We start from the raw sequence: 21,799 nt of genomic DNA on the forward strand, positions 1-21,799 counted from the left end.
TAGTTCAGGCCAGTAGCTCATAGTGGCATCAACCTGATGTATCAAAAGGATACACTGTATCAGAGGACCAGTCACAAAATGTTCCTTCAAGTTATGTGGAAGTATGTGTACTGAGACACACTGCAAGATGGCTATATTTTTGTGGGTTTCAGTTTAAAAAGATTGAAAAATACAGATATGATGGCACATATGCCTTCGTAGTTACTTATAATTTGTGGGAGAGCGTGGGCCTTGTACAAACTTTGAAAAGGGGAATTAAGTCAGTATCAACAATTTGGTTCTCAAATACTGGCATGTGATGTGGCCGATCTCTACAGAATTACCTTAAAATCCTGCAAGAGGAAATGTCATCAGAGTGCTGTAATGTTTAGAATGATCACATTGTGCATAGATTACTTTTTAATAGTTACTCCAATTTGCTAATCCCAATTATTTGGGATTTTTAAAAAATATATAAAATCCTAAAAATGTAGATTTTTAAAACTTTTCTAGGAAGAACTGCACCTACTTAACATCTGTGACCTATGTCACAACCACCTCCCTAAATTCTATGATAGATTTCTACAGAGGACAGTTTTCTAAATTACCTATAGTGTCCTTTTTTTTTTTTTTTAACCTTAATCCATTTTTCTTGAGTTTGACATCACTCCTGCTGAATTTTAGACAAGTTTTATTTTATCCTAATTACTGATGGGAAACAGATGCCATAAAATTTTCTATAATATTCCTTCATTTTATTACAAGCTCTTTAAATCACTTCTTTGTATCTACATAACTATATATTTCACACAAGGTTTAGGAAGACCTAAACATCTTCATTTTGGAAATATTCTACTTATATCTCTAAGTTTCCCCTGAAGTTCCTTTTCTTGCCATCCTGCTCTGTGACTTGTCTCCACAGGCCTGGGACTCCAGTCCTCTGGGGAAGCCACACCTCTTAGGAAATGCACAGCCTGGCCAAAGATGCAAAATAAACTCGTTTGTGTTTCCTCCACTCCAGGTAGCCCTGTTTGTGGAGGTAAGAGAACAGAGGCAGCTGTAGCTCAACAAAAAGCCTCCCAGAACTGCCCGTGGGTCATCATTTAAATAGTGAATTTGGTGGTGCTGAATTTGAGGGAAATGGAAACGGTCACTCTTGTTTTTAACATTCCCCCACATCTGAATGAATGCACCAGATTATAATTTATCTTTACGTGCTATAGAAACTCAAGACCATTTTAATATTTTTCTGAAAAATACAAAAATGCAGAAAGACCCTGAGAGCCTGTAAGAACATTTACAAAGCATCACATTTCAAAAACATACATTATAAAGGTAGCAGTATTTGAGAATATTTAAAGAATATTGTTTTTATAGAAGATATTTGAGAGCTGAAAATTTACCTACGTGCTTTGCTGGCAAATCCCAAAGATGTAAATAAGTGTTTAGATGAATAGTTTGCATTCAGTTTAAATGAGTTTAAAACAACAACAAATTCAACCAAGTTCTCTAAAGTTTAAACACTTACGGGTATGTACTGACCACCATTACCCACGTTTAATGTTCTTTTCCATGGGAATTATCCCAAAGAGAAGTGGACTTTATCAGTGGGTAAAAATGAGATGTTCGTGTCACCACATGCTTGAGTCAGGGGCACCACGCCCTGGCCCGACAGACACCCATGCTGTCCTGCCTGGGTGGAGGCAGCCCCGACAGCAGACCCCTGACAGGGCAGTCCCAACAGCGGACTCCCCGACAGGGCGGTCCCGATGGCAGACCCCCTGCCGGGTGGCCCTAAGGTATGTCCTTGTGATGCTCCTTGAACCCACTTCCTTGGTAATGGTGGACCCAACACTTACTGTTTCTACCACCACAGAGAGGAGAGAGAAATGTTAGAAAATAAAAAAGCAGTAGGGAAAAAGAAAATAGCATCAGGGCATTACGTGAAAAGCATGTTTTTCTTGGCATATGACTCAGGATGTGGGCACACAGGAAATTCATAACCCTTGCATAGAACCAGCACAGACACTTAAATGGCTTGCTGTCCCATTGGGACCCAGGGCTTCTTTGAGTGCAGCTGTGATGTTAAGGCAGGGGTTCCCCAGGAAGGAGGTCAGGGAGCCTCAAAGCTGTAGATCAAGCCTGGCTCTTTCCTTACCAGGTGTCTCACCCCGGGAGGAAAGTGACTGGGAAGGATATCCAAATGCCGAGTCTGTCTGTGCTTGGCTGCGTTTCAGTGCAGCCTCTGCATCTTGTGTCACTCTCAAGTTACAAGATGATTTCAAAGTTGGACATCTATTTACGTTTTCAGGGGTTGTGAATAGTGAAATACAGTAGAAATATGCAGTAACCAAAAGGAAACCCTTTTAACCGGAATTCTGATTTCCACTGCTGCAAAATAGTAGTGAACTAGAAACAGAGCAAAGCCTGGTTGATCTGTGAAACAATTATGTTTAAGTTTCCAAACTAAAGTTACCCATAATGTATCTAGAACCATAAAGTCTGCCACAGTAGACTTACTTAATTCCTTCTTAGTGGTTAGGAAGCCTGCCTTTAAAGAGAAGACCCTTTTGAGGGGACCACTCGCCCCCAGAGGTGATGAAAACACCATGGGCTGGGACCTGGGGTTCAGCCTGTGGTGACCAGGTCCCCCTGGGCTCAGTCACAAGCTTCCCAGAGAGCCTCACTGCAGGAGAGGAGCCTGGCCTTTGGCTGGCTGTGTCGTCTGCGTGTGTTTGCAGTTTAAATTGCCTTATCAGTGGACACACTCAGCCAGGACTTTTAAAAAGGATTGTGGAAACAATTTTGTCTCTTTCTTTGAAAGCAGAATTTTATCATATCCTTTTCAGCTCCCGTATTTGGGAGGCTTCAAAAGCTAGTGAGAACATGCCCCACTGCCAACATCATGTGGCTGAGCCTTCTTCCATCAAGTTGTTGAGAGACAAGACGATAGTGAAAAGGGAGATTTCTCTTCCTAATGAGACCTGGATGCAAACCTGACCTGGTAGCCTGGGGGTGTGGCTGTGTCCAGGTTTACTAACAGCTGCCCACGTTTTTTGGGAAAATGGGTGACTGTGATTGGAGCACGGGAGGCCAATAAAGGCAGAGGTGGCCCATCCAGAGCTGGGAGAGCACTTGAGCTCCTTGTGGAGCAGGCGTTATTTCCCTTACAGTACCGGCTGCTTAGCACATCCATTTTTCTTTATTGGTATATATTATATTTTCGCATACAATGCAGTCATCCAAAGAGTACCGTCAATGGTTCAAGTATCATCATATAGTGGTGCATTTATCATCACAATCGACTCTTTTTCCTTTTTGTGAAAAATAACATATATGCATAAAAGCAATAAATTTCAAAGCACAGCACAACAATTAGTTGCAGAACATATTTCAAAGTTTGGTATGGGTTGCAATTCCACAATTTTAGGGTTTTTACTTCTGGCTGCTCTAAGATACCGGATACTAAAAGAAATATCAATATAATGATTCAGCAATCATACTCATTTGTTAAACCCTACCTTCTCTGTATTAACTCCACCATCACCTTCGATCTTTCAGTCCCACTCTTTAGGGGTATTTGGGCTATGCCCATTCTAACTTTTTCATGTTGGAAGGGGCTGTCGATAATATGGAACTTGCTGATGTTCTGGAGAGGCTGGGCCATCTAGGTTTCAGGACTTATCTGGTCCAGGGACCCGCCTGGAGATTGTAGGTTTCTTGAAAGTTACCTTCGTACATGGAATCCTTGTAGACTCTTCTATATTGCCCTAGGTGTTCTTTATGATTGTCTGGAATGGTTTTGGTTGGGGGCTGGCAGGTTGTGGTAGGTAACAATGTCTAACTGAAGCATGCATAAGAGTTACCTCCAGAGCAGCCTCTTGACTCTATTTGAACTCCCTCAGCCACTGATACCTTATTTGTTCCTCTTCTTTTACCCCTTTTGTTAAGGATGGAATTGTTGATCCCATGGTGCCAGGTCTGGACTCACCCGTGAGAGTCATCTCCCACGTTCCAGGGAGACTTTCACCCCTGGATGTCATGTCCCACATAGTGGGGAGGGCAACGATTTCACTTGCAGAGTCGGGCTTAGAGAGACTGAGGCCACATCTGAGCAACAAAAGAGGTCCTACAGAAGTAACTCTTAGGCATGCCTGTAGGTAGGCTAAGCTTCTCTGCTACCTACGTAAGCTTCACAAGAGGAAGCCTCAAGATCAAAGGCTTGGCCTATTGAATCGGGCATCCCTAATGTTTGACAGAGTTTGAGGGGTTTCCTCGGTGATAAAGTTTAATAGTTCCATATTGTTTCTCCCATCTCTCATGGGATTTAATCAATACAACTTGATTATCTGCTCAATATACTCTGGGACGTATCCAGGCATTATATTAAGCTATTCAAGATTAAAGGCCCTCATTCTTATTCTGGGCTCCCTGTGTTTGGATTGCTTAAATGAAACATCCAGACAGGCTTAGTTAGATTATGTACTACAGATAATTTAAACAAATTTAACAAATTTAAAATTTGTTCTGGACAAAATATACCTTTCTTCTTTTGGTCTCAAAGAATAATGAAGTTCTAAAATGCAGACAATGTCTTCCTTAATCTTGTATTCTGAATAACCTTAATCCTGACCTGACTGACCTCATTGTTATCTCTAAATACCAGGTTATAATATATAAAACAGCCTCTCAAAATCCAGAAATAACAATTACCACTATGAACTAAATGTGACTGCTGTAAGAGCTTACAATCTAGGCCCCTGTTTTCTTAGAAGCATTTTTAAAGGAGACCATACCATTGTTGTTCTTTTGTTTCTGGCTTATTTTGCCTCACCAAATTTTCCACACATTCATTCACATCGTTGCGTGCCTCGTGACTTTGTTCCTTTTCGTAGCAACACAACATTCGATCATATATATACACCATCGCACTCAGTGCCTCCTTCATTCACCTGCTTCATTGGGCATCATATATAATGTCGGAAGTCCACAGTCCATCAACACTCTCAATTTTAGAAAATTTCATTGTTCACAAGAGAAAGAAACCAGTTAACACACCCTCACCAAATAGGAAATCTAAACCTCTCCTCTAACTCTGGTCCCTCCCCTCATTATTTACTCCTGCTGTTGCTGTGGTAATGCTAATGATTTCCTGTAAACACAGCCCAAAGCATGCAAATGCATTTTCCTCCCATACCCTGATCTTATATACTTTTTGTACATGAGTCATACCTTTGAAGTTGTTGATGCAAGAACTTATTTATATTTGTAGTGTTAATCGGGGGACTGATAAGCCTAGACAGCCCCTTTCCATCATGTTCTTCAACACGGTAATATTACTTACAGGCCCACTGAAGAACCGCCTTCACTTCTATCTATTCCCTTACATTCAAGTTCAACCCCATTAGCTAACTATTCACCCATCTCTAGCTTCCGTGTATCTCTAGGTCCTCCAGATTCTGCATTATTAGCCTTTGATTTTACTTTTACCATTGTCATAGAACTGGACTTGTATAGTATCTATCCTTTGGTGTCTGGCTTATTTCACTCAGCATTATGTCCTCAAGGCTCATCCATCTTGTCATGTTTAGCACATTCATTTTTAAAAGTTAAACTTTTTATCTAACTATATTTGCTTGAGAGAAAAAGCAGCAACTTAAGAAGATGCCACCACTATTCAGAGAAATATTATTAAACACACACCTTCCAGTGAGACTCGAGCACCTCATGACTCAGTGTCTCAGTGCTGCTCACCACTGACCGGGCCTCTCACCACTGACCGGGCCTCTCACCACTGACCAGGCCTAGTCTGTCACCACTGACCGGGCCTCTCACCACTGACTGGGCCTCTCACCGCTAACCAGGCCTCTCACCACTGACCAGGCCTCTCACCACTAACCAGACCTCTCACCGCTGACCAGGCCTAGTCTCTCACCGCTGACCAGGCCTAGTCTCTCACCACTGACCAGATCTCTCACCGCTGACCAGGCCTAGTCTGTCACCACTGACCAGGCCTCTCACCACTGACCAGGCCTAGTCTGTCACCACTGACCGGGCCTCTCACCACTAACTGGGCCTCTCACCGCTGACCAGGCCTCTCACCACTGACCGGGCTTCTCACCACTGACTGGGCCTCTCACCACTGACCGGACCTCTCACCGCTGACCAGGCCTAGTCTGTCACCACTGACCGGGCCTCTCACCACTAACCAGGCCTCTCACCGCTGACCAGGCCTCTCACCACTGACCAGGCTTCTCACCGCTGACCAGGCCTAGTCTCTCACCACTGACCAGACCTCTCACCGCTGACCAGGCCTAGTCTGTCACCACTGACCGGGCCTCTCACTGCTAACCAGTCCTCTCACCACTGACCAGACCTCTCACCGCTAACCAGGCCTCTCACCACTGACCAGGCCTCTCACCACTGACCAGGCCTCTCACCACTAGCCGGACCTCTCACTGCTGACCAGGCCTAGTCTGTCACCACTGACCGGGCCTCTCACCGCTGACCAGGCCTAGTCTGTCACCACTGACCGGGCCTCTCCCTGCTAACCAGTCCTCTCACCACTAACCGGGCCTCTCACCACTGACCAGGCCTCTCACCGCTAACCAGGCCTCTCACCACTGACCAGGCCTCTCACCACTAACTGGACCTCTCACCACTGACCAGGCCTAGTCTGTCACCACTGACCGGGCCTCTCACCGCTGACCAGACCTAGTCTGTCACCACTGACCGGGCCTCTCACCGCTGACCAGGCCTAGTCTGTCACCACTGACCGGGCCTCTCACTGCTAACCAGACCTCTCACCACTGACCGAGCTTCTCATTTACTCCCAATGCCCCCGAGTCAGCCAGGGGATATGCAGCAAATATATACTTATTTTAACATTAACTTAAGAAATAAACCACAAAGAAGATAAATGTGCTGCCACAACAATGTATGGTATGATGCATTCCAGAGCCAAACACAAATATTTTTTCTATTATGTGCTGCCCTGGATTTTTCATGCCAATTCTACTCTTTATTAGCATGGAAAATCAGGAGTTGACTCTGCTGTCCTTTCCCATTTAATGGGCAATTAACTTGATGCACAGAGATGTCGGGGAATTTGCCTCAAGTATAGGCTGGAAAATTAACTCAGTTGAATGCTTGTTTGGTTTAGCCATAAAAATGGAAAAAGTGTTAGCTTTTCTAGATATCAACTGTATTGTCAGATGGTTGTCACTTCATGGAAAGCTATGGCTTTTGATCACAAGGAATCTTAGCATTTCTGTTTACAAAGGGTTACAACTCTGTAGAATGACTATACCAGTGTTTTCTGAGTTAACAGGCTTTTGTGATGTACAGAATGTTGTTGATGGCCATATATTGTGGTTAAATGTCTTTGAAAATATTGTTAAATTATTTGTTACTGTGTTTTAGTTCCAACAAGGACAGTCCAGACAGCAATTTTGTGAGCCTGCAAATCAACATCACTGCTGTAGCTCAAGTAGAAATAAGAGGGTAAGTCACAAGCACCACCTTTCCGTAGGATAATAACAGTTTTCTGTATGTAAAGAGTTGTGATAAAATGCTGGTAAAAACTGTGGAATTTTCCTGATGCATTAGAGATCACAGTTCACTTTGGTTGTAATTTTCCATTCTTTTGTACCCATCATTAACTTTCTACAGGAAAGGAGAGTAAACTTGCATCATAATTTACACTAAGGATAGCCAAACAAGAGATAACTTTATTCCCTAAACTAAGAGTCAAATAATAACCACACCATAAAAACCGGCTGATCAGATGCCAGGGGCAACAGACAGCCGTGTGCTGGCACGGAAGCATCACTCTTCAATTCATGTATTTCGGCATGGTGAAAACTCAGCCAGGACAATTTCAGTTGCTCCTCTTTGAACGCTGACATTCTCTTCCATCTCCTCTAGGCTGCTCAATACTCTCTATTCAGTATTTCACGTCAGATGTTATATTTTTCAGTCCAGAATTTCCATTTGGGTCTTCTTCATCACTTCTATCTCATTGTTAAATTCTCATTTTATTCACATATTGTTTTCCTGAATTCCTTTAATTATTCATCCATGTTTTCCTTTAGTTTATTGATCCTTTTTTAGAGAGTTGTTCTAAGATCCCAGAGACTGAGCTTCCTTCAGATTATTTTCCGTCAAATTCTTTTTTTTCTTAGATTAGGCCACACTCTTATGACTCTGTATGTTTTGTAATTTTTGTTTGAGATCATAACTTTTGTTGAGCTCAGGACTTTTGGTGAGATCGTATTGCGTTCACTCTGGAAATCTAGTTCTCTCACTCTTTAGTCTGCCAGACTATGAACAAAATGTAAAAAAATAGGCAGACGGCGGGGGGAGGGGGGAGGGAAAAGGAAGGGAGGGAGGGGAAAGGAATAAACAGAGAAGGGGAAAAATGAGAAAGAATTACTAACAGACAAAACAGCCACAAAAAAGGAAAAAAAGGAAGAAAAAAATAATTATTTCGCTGCTTCTCCAAGTCTCTTTGTTATGTGCTGGCAGGAAGCCAGAAGCTGCTGCTTCTGAAGCCAAAACCTAGGCCAGAACCCCTGTTTGTCCCTCAGCAATCCCCAGCCCAAACATATAAAACTGAGGAAGATAAAAAAAAGCAACTAATCCATAAAAAAACAGAAAGGAAGAAGTGTCCCAAGAACCACACAGCAGCATCTGCAGAGGCCAGGCCGGGGGAGGGGGCTGGAGGGGGCCGCCAGCCCGGATGTGCTGCCCTTGAGGCCGGGCCGGGCCCTTGGGATCAGTAGGCAGGAAACGCCCACCCAGAAACTGGAGGACAAACAGCCAAATGTGGCGCCCTCGCTGTTTCTGTCCAGCCAATGCTGGCGGGGGGCTGGCAGCATGGCCTCTACGTGAGCCCCTGCGGCCCCCAGAGCGACCTTGCCTCCCAGCCCCAACTTTTAGGGAAGGAAGTTTCCTCTGGCAGCCCTGGCTGCAGCTGGCCACTCTGTGGCCTGTCCCCTGCCATGGGAACGAGGAACGGGAGCTGGTACTGGCAGGAACTGAGTCGGTGTGACCTCTGGCGCTCTCTGCCATGCTGGCTCCCCAGCTGCTCCTCGTCCAGGGTTACCACCTAGCTGATCCCAGTCTCTTTTTCCAGGTCTCTCATTTTTCCAGATTTATAAAACTTCCTAACCTTTAATGTGTGTTTTCCTAAAGACTAATGATGTCGATCGTCTTTTACAAGTTTATATGCTCTCCATGTCCCTTCTTCGCTGCAGTGTCTCTTCAAACGTTTCGCCCATTTACTATTGTTTTTCTTATTGTTGAATTGTAAAAGTTCTTCACATATTCTGTATATGACATATTTATCAGTATTCTTTAATATGGTATCTTGCAAATATTTTCTCCAAGTCTATGGTTTGACTTTTTATTTTCTTAACAGTGTCATTGGAAGAGCAAAAGTTTTTTAATTTTGATGAAGTCCAATTTAATACTTTATTTATGATTGGTGCTTATCTGTGGCCACAAAGATCTCTTTTTTCTAGAAGTTTTATAGTTTTAGGCTTTGCATTTAGGTCTCTGATTAATTTCATGTTGTTATTTGTATCTGGTGTAAGGTAATGTCGAGGTTCTTTATTTTCCTGCATATGGATATCCAGATGTTCCAGGGCCATTTGTTGAAAAAACTATCCTTTCTGCCATGGAATCGTTTTCATGCCTTTGTAAAAATCAGCTGTGCAGAGGGGAGAGTGTACTTCTGGACTTCCTATTCATTTCCATTCATCTGCATGCATAATAGGTCTTCAAATCCAGTAGCAGATCCTGAGCTCTTGCTGAACTCATTTATAAATTCTAGTAACTTTTTATGCGGTTGATTCCTTAGGATTTTCTACACAATGATCATGTTGTGTGTAGAGTCTTAGTTCTTCTTTTCCAATCTGTATGTGTTTTATTTCTTTTTCTTCCTTCCCTGAATAGCCCAGAACTCTCTATGAAAGGAGGGAGGAGAAGCTGTGAGCCTGGCCATCCCTCCCTTCTCCCTGCTCACGTCTTTACTTGAAAATGTGCCTTGTGCCACTGGGACCTTGCACATGTGCACGCCCACCTCAGTGCAGGGCCCGCATGTGCACGCCTACCTCAGTGCAGGGCCCGCATGTGCATGCCTACCTCAGTGCAGGGCCTGCATGTGCACATCCACCTCAGTGCAAGGCCCACATGTGCACATCCACCTCAGTTCAATGCCTGCATGTGCACGGCCACTTGGTGCAAGGCCCATATATAAATGCCCACCTTGGTGCAAGACCCACATGTGCTCGCCTACCTTGGTGCAGGCACCGAATGTGCACACCCTCCTCAGTGCATGGCCCCCACATGCATGCCCACCTTGGTGCAAGGTCCACATGTGCACATTCACCTTGGGGCAAGGCCCACATATGCACGGCCCACATATGCACACCCACCTGTGCACGCCCACCTCAGTGCAAAGCCTGCATGTGCACGCCCACCTCGGTGCCACATGTGCACACCCACCTCAGTGCAGGGCCCACATGTGCACGCCCACCTCAGTGTCCCCCATGTCTAGGCAATGAGAAGCTGTACAGCAGTCTGTAAAAGCTCCGGTCTAGAGACCAGTATTTCCAGAGCCAGAGCCCTTTGTTCTTTTCTGCTTCTGGTGTTGGTGTCCTGTGTGACGCATGACCCTGGGATGCGGCATCGTCCAGTTAACGCAACTCTCCGCATTTCAGGGTGTCCCATCCCCCGCAGATCGTCCTACCCATTCATAACTGGGAACCGGAAGAGGAGCCCCGCAGAGAAGAGGAAGTCGGACCTTTGGTGGAACACATCTATGAGGTAGCCATTGTCCATGACAGTGCTGTTTCCAGGGTTGTTCTTATGAACCTTACTAATGAAATCTACACAGAACTTTAGAGATGCCAATGTCAGGTCCTGGCTTCACATACATCCGAGATTTGTGCTGTCACAGCTCCATGCTGTGGCGCTGATGTGTATGCAGCAGCCACGTGGAAGCAGTTTGTTCCTCACTGAGGAAAGCCATTCTATAGTGAGAAACTTTTTATCTTGTTACTGTTTTTCTTTTAAATATATACTTTGTTTGCTTTCTTTCTAATGCTAGGGCAGTTTGAGCACAAAAAAGGACTACCCTCCTGGAATTTATTTAATTTCTTCCTACATTTCAGATATCTTAAACCCCACCCATCTCTTAAATTTATAGCTCATCAACCAGAAGGCTCCAGGCAGAGAAGAAGCTACGAGTTACTCACCAGTGCACTGAAGATGTGCCCCTACAGTATATGAGCTGAGATAAAACTGTTTACTCAACCTAAATTAGAGATGAATAATTTACACTGAGATTTGAAATAGTTAATTGATTAGTAAAATATTTTCCAGAAGCAAACCAGCACCTGTAAAAGCCCTGAGGATCTTTTCCCACTTTAGAACTTAAATTGGGAATAGAAAAGAGAGTTGTTCATACATCATCTGAAACATTAAATTCTTTACATTTAGAAACCAGAAGATAAAATAGAGTTAGTTTAGTAGTTGTTAGCTTGTTTGTAATAAAGCTGATGCTACCACTAGAGAGTAGTTATTCTTTTCCAAGGGTCCAGGAGTGGAACTCAGGAGATTACTCTAAACCGTTTTCTGTCTGAGGTTCCTTCTCGACTGGCACCTCCTGTGTAACTCTTGCCCTTGTAATAATTCTGACCAAGCCTTTAATCATCAAGGGAACCAGGACATGAGTGCATCCTCCAGAGTTAACAGGAAAGCTCTTTCAATCCTGCCGCCTCTTTACCTGTGTGGAAATAAGCATCCATTCCTGCACATTGTCTGCCTTAGGACCTGCCATCAGCTCAGCCAGCATTCAGAATTCACCCTTTCCAAGGCTGAATCAAAGCTTTGCCTTAAGCTTTTGTGATAGCCGAAGGACAACAAAACTCCCAAGGCCACTCAGGAAGGAGAACTTCACGGGCAGTTAATGCTCTGTTGGTTTCTGCTTAAGAATGGTGGAACTTTAAAGTTCAAAACTATTCAAACTCAGACATCCTCAGGGCAGCCCTGCTTCTAATCTTAGCATCAATAGATCTAAAAGTTTAGGATAATTATTAGTAATGCAAAAGCAATAATCAAATGTTTCTGACATGGTAAATCTCGTATTTCAAACTATACTATATCAACAGATATCACTCTGCTTTTGTTACCAGACAAAGGCTGTGGATTGTCTGCCAGATGTGCTCAAATGGCCAATTCCTGAGACCCAAGGGTTTCAAAGAGGAAAAAAAATTATTACTAGGCGCAGAGCAAAGATCAGATGTCCTGTTGGCCCAAAATCTGTCTCCCCAAACTGGAATAATTCTAATAGTTTTACAAAATTAAAAGATAGGCTAGGGGGTGCAAAGTGGTAGAACTCTCGCTGGCCATGACGCTGACCCAGATTTGATTCCTGGCCCATGCACTTCCCGATAAAAAAACCAAAGGAAAAAATAAAAAACAACAAAAATTCAACAAATGGTGCTGCAATAATGTGATGCTTGCATGGAAAAAGAATGAAATCTGATGCCCGCTACATAGCATATAGTTCTCACCTATGCCACAGGAGTCACCTGTGTCGTGGGTCTCACCTGTGCCCCTCACTTACAGGTACACAACGCGGGGCCCAGCCCCATCCACAAGGCCCGCCTGGAGGTGGGCTGGCCGCTGTCCTCCCGGCACGAGTTTCTCCTCTACGTTCTCCATGTCCAAGCTGTGGGGCCTCTGCGGTGCCACACAAACCCTGGTGTCAACCCACAGGACATAAAGGTAGCAGCAGCTTTCCTTTTTATGGTGAGACAAAAATAAAACCAGCCACTTTTAAGAAGATAAGTAATTATAAAAATAAATTACTTCATTGAGACTTGATCACATTTTTCTTAGTATTACAGTTAAAATGCCAATCCTAATTTAAAATATCATTCCTAGAAAACTTAAATCCCCCTTAGTTTTATTTCTACGATAAAAGGCTAAATGTGGAGGTCACCTGTTAAATGTAACCCATACCAGTACGTAGCTATTACATACAGTTTGATTAGTAGAACAACCCAACTAAACTAATACATAAACATTTTCTTTTTGGAGAATTGATACAAAATGCTATTTTAAAAGTCTTCTTGGTATGTTGCCAAAGGATATGAGGATCTTTGCCAAAACAGCCTCTCCCAGCTGTTGTCAAGGGCAAGTGGTGCACTGTGAATGTCATAGGTCACCTGGCTGCCAGGACTGGACAGGCCGCTAGGGCTTCCCAGGCCCCTATGGCCTCGGACGGCTGCCACGTCCTCAGAAGGCCGCTCACCTTTTGTGGTCCGGAGTGAGGCCTGAGACCTGCCCCTCCAGCAGCACCACCCCTGCCCTGATGTCCAGCAGCTGGCCTGTGGCCACACATGTCCACAAAGCTAAGCCATTCAGATTGGGGTCCAAGTTTGGCTTTAGGTTCATCCCGAAGGAAAGAAATGAATTAGCATAAGCCCTTGAAAATGTCACATTTGTATTACAAAAACCCACAAAACCCTGTTGACTGGATGTTCTGGGAAAGGACTTGCTCATGTGGAAAATGTGCTCTCCTAGGTCTGCAGGCTGGAAGGGGGCCCATTCTCGGGCACAGCTGCAGCCCCGGCCCCACACACAGACACGACACCCGTCATGCTCCTTTGAAAGACTTTCCTTCAACCAGCGTGACTTCCAAAAGCAGGAAAGCTCAAAAGGATTCAATACTAAAGGCCTAGGGGGCAGCTGGCCTCCCTTTCGGAGAAGTACTAGTAAAAGGCCACACCTCTGTTATGCAAATTGTTTTTAGTACTTCCTCCCTCAATTATTTTTTTTCCATTTCCTCTCTGTTTGCTCTTCATTGAGATGAGTTTAATGCCTTCAAGGACAGTAACTTATTGTAAATTAACATCTTTAAATATTAATGGGTAACATTTAAGTGATGAAAGTCCTGCCCTGCATTTCACCTGCTCACACTGAAGTTGCAGATTCTTAACCTCGACTGTCAGAAGCCCGTGATTTCACAGGAGGCGTTCTCCTCTCTCTGAGTGTGAAGTTTACTCTCTGACACTGTTGACATGTGTGTATATGTAATGTGACTTTGTGCCCCGGTTGGTTGGGCATCTTCCCTCGGTTGTGATTCAACCACCAGTTTAAGGACAGGGACAGCGGAGTAGAAAACTGGCCTGAAGGTGTCACCACCTGTGGCCAGAGCTCTGCTGCCCAGCTACTCGCTAGATAAACATTGATTAAAAATCTGAGAGCGGCACTTTTTAAAAATGTAGCGTGTGCTTCTTCTATCAAACTTTCAATCTGTGGAAATTTGATGAAAGAATATCCCAACATAATAGCCCCTAAAATGACATCATAAGAATAAGTTTTTTATTCTGAAACTGTGGAAGAAAGAGTTAGATTGTTATTATGTCCAGGTACTCTAAGTACTTTTACCTTATTAAATGTGTGGCCCAGAGAGTTTGAAAAATCAATAGATTTTAAAAAACATAATCAGTATATTTTATATCAGTGACTATAAACAATTTAGAGTACCTGAAGGTAATTTTCTTCTTAAAATATTGAATGACTATTAATTAATTTAGCAACTAATTTCTTCCTAGATAATTCAAAGATAAGCTTAGTCCATTCTGTGTGTGAAATTCTATTGGAAATTAATGAAACAAATGATTTTTTTTTTACCTTTAACAGAGTGGGTCTGAACATTTTTAAATTTTAATATCAATTTAATTTCTTACACCAAAAATAATTAGTTTTTTTTAAAAAGAAATTGGAGCCTAGATAGTCTTATTTTTAGTAAACAGCAGAGAGGTTGGGTTTAATAAAAAGAAAAGAGAGCCAGAACTTTATTTGTGTGGTAGGAAATTAGGTCCCAGTCCTACAGCTTCCCGGGCGAGTGGAGGGAGGTAGCGTCCGCACTGCTGGACAGCCCTGGGCCCAGGGGACCCGGCCTCAGGGCTGTCCACCCCCTCGCAGGCACCTGTGCTGCCCAGCATTCCCCAGCGCCCATCCAGCGCGCTGCCGCCCTTCTTGCCCGCAAATGTTCTCACTCGTTTTGGATCGACCACCCCTCAGTTTTGTCCACTTGCCTCTGAAAATAGCCCCATCCTTCGTTCCCTCTGCCCATGGCTCTCACAAGTATCCAAGGAAATATGCTTCAGAAAACAGACTGCTCAGATCCCGAAGTTCCAGTCCAAGGAGCCTTTGGGTCCCCACAAGCTCCATTCAATCCCGCTATGGGCCGAGCTGAGCATCACAATCCTCCCCACGTCGTCAGTGGCCTCGGGCATGGTTTCATGGCCTGGAGAGCATGTGGGGTCCGTGGGCTGACTCGCCGCCCACAACACGGAAGCTGCGCACAGGTGCACGCTCAGCAGACCCTGGCCTGGCGCCTCGGAGACCTGGTGCGTCTGTAGGTCGGGGCGGCCCAGGTGCAGCTCTTACACGTCCGCACCCTGGCGCAGGGGTTCGGCCCCGGCCGGTCGCAGCCCCGGCTGCCTTGTGGCCCCACAGATCTCGTCGGCCTCCCCGGCCACCGCGCTTGCTGCCCAAGCCAAGCCCAGCGCCTGGCTTGAGCGTGGGGAGGCTCACAGCCCTGTGCCTGGAAGCCAGCCTCAGTTCAAGCTCACAGGCTTCCCTCAGCCCGACTTCCAACGCTGCGAGGGCAGGTGGGCGCCCAGGTGGGAGCGCAGGTGGGGTTGGCACAGGTGGGGGTGCAGGTGGAGGCGCAGGCAGAACGCAGATGGGAGCGCAGGGGGCACAGGTGGAGGCAGTTCAGGTGGGGGTGGCCCAGGTGGGCACACAGGAGGGGGCCAGGTGGGGGCACAGGAGAGGGCCCAGGTGGAAGCCCAGGTGGGAGCAGGTGCAGCCTCAGGTGCAGCTTCAGGAAAGCAGCATGGCCTGGCAGCTGGGGCTGACAGAGGTACCTGGGCTCCTCCCCACCTTCCAACACTCCCGCCTCCGTTTCTGGTCCCTCTCCTGAGGGTTCCTGGTCTTAGGGCTGCAGGTGTGCCTTCGGGAAGCTCAGGGGGTAGATGCCGCCTTCAGGCTTTAGGCCCAGGCTTGGGTGGCAGGATCTAAAACATTCCAAAACAGCCAACCGTCCGCAGCATGCATTTAGACAAATCTATTAAACTAATTTGTTCCAGATTCTTCTTGGAATTCAATTTTAGAGTCAAGTAAAGGATTTCTCAGCTACCCTAAATGCACTAAAACACTGATTTCAAACTACCAATTTTTATATTTGGGTGGGCTTTATTCCAGGGTTTGGAGAGTAATTCAAAGAGACTGAGATCTCTAGATAATCAGATGAGTTGGAAAAATAAACTTCATAAAGAGTAAGGAATTGTTAAAAATTGGGAAGACTGCAATCAGCAGCCAAGGGTGAGATGCTGAGGGAGGAGCTATGGCCTGTGAGGCTGTGCCTGGGAGAGGGACAGAATAGGGAACACGTCCGCGTCCACACGGCCAAGATCTAGAGAGAGGAGTCCTGAGGCAAGGTGGTCTTTAGGGGTCTGGACCGAGTTTGACGAGAGGAAGCCAGGGTGGTTAGAGAATCGTCTCTGGAGTCAGGGACAGCAGGGACTTGTTCTGAGAACTCCTGGACAAGATCAATCCCATAGCAATCCAAGTTATAGCCGGGAGCAGCTCATTGCAGACTAGATAGGGCCCCATAATAGTTGTTTAAAGTCAGTGAGCCAGCAGACAGTGGCTTGGCTTGGAAAATGTATATGTCTATTTTTGTCTTACCCTTAAGAATATTTTATTCCCTCTTAACTCACTCCATTTACTGTTCTCCGTAATTCAGAAAGTAGACGCACTTTTGACTACCTAGAACAGCAGCTACCAGGGCTGCTATCTTCCCTCTCTCTTTGCAAATCCACACACACACACGCACACATGCACGTGCAAATGCATGCACATGCATGCCCACGCATGCATACATGCACACACACGTGCACACGTGCACCCTATGCACGCAATGCACACAGATGTCCACACATGTTGAAGCATGCACACACACAATGCTCTTTAAAAATCAAGACATAGGAGAAGACTGTTTAGTGTATCTTTTCAGATACTACAATTTCTTTTTGGTCTTTTTGAAATTGCTTTGAGGGCCCTGACTTACTTCACAACTGTGGTGATGTCGTTGGCTCATCTCAGCACTCAAGCATCCCCTACAAAATCTTTTAAGGAAAAACCTGGCTGCTCGTTGTTTCAGAAAGTCAGATCAGGAGATTAGTAACCAAGCTTTTTTTTTTTTCTCTCTCCATTTCTGTTACTTTGGTGCCGACTATTCCTTGCTCCTGAATTTCTTCTCTTGTTCCAGCTATATGCACTCTCCCTTCCCCCCTCCCCCTGGCCATTCTCTCCACTCTCTTTTTCTGTGCGTCTGTCTGTCCATCTCTCTCTCTCTCTCTCTCTCAGGATGCCCACTCTGATAGAGGAATCCATCTGCCTCTTACTTTCAACAATGTCTGTATGTCCAATTCTCAGCTACCAGAGGGAGAAAATACCCTCTGGGGTCATTTTCTTTTTATCTTATATTCTCTTTAAGATGTTCTTCAGGTTCTCTTATGAACATTTAAAAATTTTAAAACACCATGTCCAAAGACTTAGAAAAGCTTCAGAATCACCAGTAGCGTGAATGGATTCTTCTAATTATGCTTTGTATAAGGTTCCCAGAACTAGAAATATATGTATATATGGGAGGGGGTTTCTCCCCAGAAATTCTTAACATTTATGTCTTAAAATTGCCTTCTCCATGTAGAGTTGAGTGTAGATGGACAGATCTGAGAGCCTCCCCAGCCTCTGGGCACTGACAATTCTTGAAATTCAAAGACGAATCACAAATGAGAAAGGATAGTATGTGTGGCTCTGCTTTAACCTCAGTTCTCCCAGCCTGTTTCTTCAGAAGTAGCATTCCCAACTGCATCAGACATTACAGCTAGACAATATCTTTTTTTTCACAATATCTTTTTAATCCATAAATTTAAACTAGTACCCAAGTATACTGAATAAGGGACAGAAATATATTTACTCAGTTACTTCCTTACTGCAGAAAGACATTTTTTGTGTTTGTTCTGAAGAAGATACTTTAGTCTTTCCCACCATATCCTCCTAGTACTCAGCAAATTTTACTGGAAACTGAACATCAGTGAACACGACAGAAAGAGCAGCCTCCTTTGCTTCCAGGGGTTTCAGATTGAGGAAAGCTTGGCCAATGGCTTTATGACTGCGTGTGAAATGGCTCCAAAGTTCACCTGGAAGATAGGCTCTAACTCTTATTTTACATTGCTTGGATAATTTCTTCCTTGTTTTTTATTCTTATTTTGAAATAATTTTGCTGGCTTTAAACTGTTATGTACCCCCAGAAAAGTCCATGTTCTTCTAAACCAATCTCGTGGGGCCGCACCTGTATTGTGTGGGACCTTTTGACTAGATTGATTCCCTGGAGATGTGCCCCCCCCCCCCAATTCAAGGTGGGTCTTAATCATTTTACTGGAGCCCTTTATCAAGAGAATAAAAAGCAGAAAACAGAGAGCTCAGAGCCAACCAAGAGTGCAAAGAGATGAAACCAAGACATAGATGTTTGGAGATGCTAAGCTAGGAGATGAAACCCAGAGCTGCTCTGGAGAAGCTAAGTGAGGACCCACAGACGGTTAGAGAGGCCACTGGCCACAGGAGCTGAGCAAGGGAAAGACAGTGGCTGCCATGCGCCTTTCCATGTGACAGGAGCCCACACACCATTGTCCTTTCTTCAGAGAAGGTTTCTTTCTCTGGACACCTTAATTGGGACATTTTCATGGTCTTAAGACTGTAAATTTGTAACTTAATAAATCCCCTTTGAAAAAGCCATTCCATTTCTGGTAGATTGCATTCCAGCAGCTTCAGCAACCGAAAGACTAGCTGAGAAAGCTGGTTGGTGAGTCATTTAACGACTTTCTGACTGTGGTTCTCAGTGTGTCTGCCCTTTCTCTGCTTGCAAAATGACCAGAGGAGAAGCAGACCTGCTGGTCCTGCTCCTTCTCTGGCTCCCAGGACAGCCCTGGGTTCCTGGAGTGGCCTCTCGCCTGCGCTGGTGAAGACGTGTCTCAGGGCTCCTCCCACTGGGACGAGCTCCTTGTTTTACAGGAACTCATCTGGTGCACCACCCCGCGGGGGTAAGGGTCTTCTTACCTTCAGGCTATTGTCTTACCGAGGCCACTGATGTGAGGTAAAACCCATCCTTGTGCCTGTTCCAGCACCTCTTCCTGGAGTTCACTTGAGTACAGGGCTAACCTCTTAGATTCTCAGAGACCTTTTAAAAAAATTACACTCACTAAATATCAAAGCAAAAACTACACACACAGAGAATAGATGGTAGAAAACACGTGAATAAATTGTAATGACGATTAAGCAATCTGGAATTTTCTGTCTAAGCTCAACTTCCCCCAGGCTAGAAAGGCTCTGAGACCACCCCTTCTGTCCCCTGCAGCCCTTGACCATTTGGTCATTCTTCATCTCCCTCATTTGTTTTCTCCAACACTTTTCCTCCTGGATCTTCTTTCTCTCCCCATTTGCCCCTATTCCCTGGGGTGCTACGTGAGACTTCATTGGGTGCCTCCGCTGGTCCCCTCCAGCTAGCAGGGTGTCCTTGGCAGGCGCTGCTGGGGAGCCGAGGAGGTGCACTGGGCCTGGGGCAGTGCAGCAGGGGAGCTGGTTCTCCTGCGGGAGAGCAGCGCACCAGGGGTTCCTCGTGAGAGGTGAGCAGGGCAGCAGGCAGCAGTACAGGGAGGGGCGCGGGTGGGGGTGCGGGCAGGGGCACAGGCAGCGCAATGGGCGGGGGCACGGGCAGGGGCCAGACCAGCCCTGGCATTGGATTGTCCTGTGCGGCTGCAAGTCATTCTGGATCGTGGGTGTGCTGGGCGCTAGCCTTCACCTTTTCAGGTGTATCCTACATCTGCAATGTAGGGTTTTTCATTTCATTACACAGAGATGGAGATACTCTTTTACTCTTGGGTTGGCAAAGAGAAACTATAAAAGAATATACCTCATAGCAGGGCGAAAATTAGGTGTTTATAGTCAGTCAGTCTAAATTTGAGCCTTAGGAACTTTGATTGAAATAAAGAAGGGTGACAGGATCTGTGTATTGTTTATTGGAACTCTCCAAATACTTATTCAGCCATCAGCTGAATAAATGGGCAGTTTCCATCCCCAGCATGGAGCCTGAGATAAAATCTTAGGTTCTAGAACACTTGGAAACAGCCCAGGCTTGAAAGCCACCTCTGGCAGCTTCTGCTCACTCAGGCCGGGTGCGCCTGACCCCTGGGCTGTCCCCAGGCCTTTTCGGCCTCTGTGGGATCCAGCTCCACACCAGAGGCCTCGGGTCCATCACCCCAGTGCATGGTGAGCGAGCCGTGCGCAGCGCCTCCACCCCGTCCCGTCCCTTCTGCCTTGAGTCCTCACAAGACAAGTTCCCCACGACGCGGCCCGGGCCCAGGGTCCGGTAACTGGTTGAGGGTTTCCTCCTCGTTTTGCCACGTGATCTGCTGCTAGAAAATCAGAATATGAACCCTTCTGGGAATCATATTCAAGTGGAAAAAAACAAGTTGCCCAGAGCTCAAGGCCTGTGAGCAGTGAGGGTGCAATGTGCCAGTGTGTCCCCTTCCTGTTTGCAGCCCACGGCCTCCCCACAGGACATCCCTGAGCTCAGAGCTTTTCTGCAAAACTCGACCATCCCTCACCTGGTCCGGAGGAGGCGCACACCTGAGATGGAGCCACACAGACAGCGCCCACCCAAAGTCCTGGTGAGCTGGGCAAGCAGAAGGGGGAGGGGGAGGGAGAAGAAGGGAGATAAAGGGAGGGAGGCAGGGGAGGGAGGGAAAGGCCACAGCACGCCTCGCAGCGCCCCATGCACAGTGCCTGATGTGTCTACAGGCACGCGTCCTGTGAAAACGAAAACAAGTCTCTGCAATGTAGTGCAATGTAGTTCTGAGCTGCACGGAGGCCCCATCGAGAAGTCGTGATAGGATCAAAGCCTTCAGTCCACAGCAGGGAACCTGAGGTTGTCGGAGCTGCTCAAGGGCCCTGAGCAGTCAGGTTTGAAGTGAATCTGGAATCCTGAGCCCCCTGCTTGTCCTGAAGAGACGGGAACATTGTATTTAGGTTTTCTGGGCCCAAAACACCACCGGGTCTGAGCAGCAGGTTCTGGGTCGTTCTAGCCAGGGCTTCAGCATTCAACTTCAGCACTCTCTCTCGCACCCACCACTACCTTACCTGACCGTTCTGAAGAGGCACACAGTGGGGTCAGGGCTCAGCTTACCGTGCCCACAGGCCTCTGGGGTGAGCCATGACAACCCACGCCCTGATGCCCTCCTCAGAAACAACGAGCAGGGCCATGCGGGGGCCTGGTAGGGTCTGGGGGCCCAGGGCAGAGCAGCACTGCCCGCCCCAACCCACAGGACAGAAGAGAACCCAAGACGTGGCACCAAGCCACAGGGCTGAGCAGCAGGGGCTCCAGGGACCTGTCTCTCCACAAGGCCAACTATCAAACTGGCAGGAACTGGCTGAGCCAGCTGTTCTGGCACGCTGGAGTCACGTAGACACTGCGCAGCATCCAGGGAAAGCAGTATAGCCCAGTGAATTTCAGCCCGAGGCAGGGCTGGTGGCAGCAGGGGCTGCAGCCTGGTGCCGCTTGTTGGTGCCAGGGTGGGCTCTGTGAACCTGCACCTCCCCAAATGATTGCTGACCACAGCTTTTGATCAGCCACTTCACAGGCTGTAGGGGTGTCCATTGTTCCAACCCCCTC

General features: G+C 46.2%; 1 protein-coding gene across 4 annotated transcripts in view; it reads left to right on the forward strand.

Moving 5' to 3' along the window:
• ITGA8 (integrin subunit alpha 8) overlaps nt 1–21,799 on the forward strand; it is a 184,166-nt gene that overhangs the window by 134,922 nt on the left and 27,445 nt on the right. For 3 of the 4 annotated variants that reach the window (XM_077155080.1, XM_077155095.1, XM_077155104.1), the window contains 4 exons: nt 7,402–7,482; nt 10,704–10,809; nt 12,616–12,798; nt 20,670–20,798. In XM_077155080.1, coding sequence (XP_077011195.1) covers nt 7,402–7,482; nt 10,704–10,809; nt 12,616–12,798; nt 20,670–20,798 — 499 coding nt within the window. The remainder of the gene's footprint in view (nt 1–7,401; nt 7,483–10,703; nt 10,810–12,615; nt 12,799–20,669; nt 20,799–21,799) is intronic. The other variant, XM_077155091.1, reaches the window with a different exon arrangement.

This window comes from Tamandua tetradactyla, chromosome 1, assembly GCF_023851605.1.
Source record: "Tamandua tetradactyla isolate mTamTet1 chromosome 1, mTamTet1.pri, whole genome shotgun sequence".
NCBI lineage: Eukaryota > Metazoa > Chordata > Mammalia > Pilosa > Myrmecophagidae > Tamandua > Tamandua tetradactyla.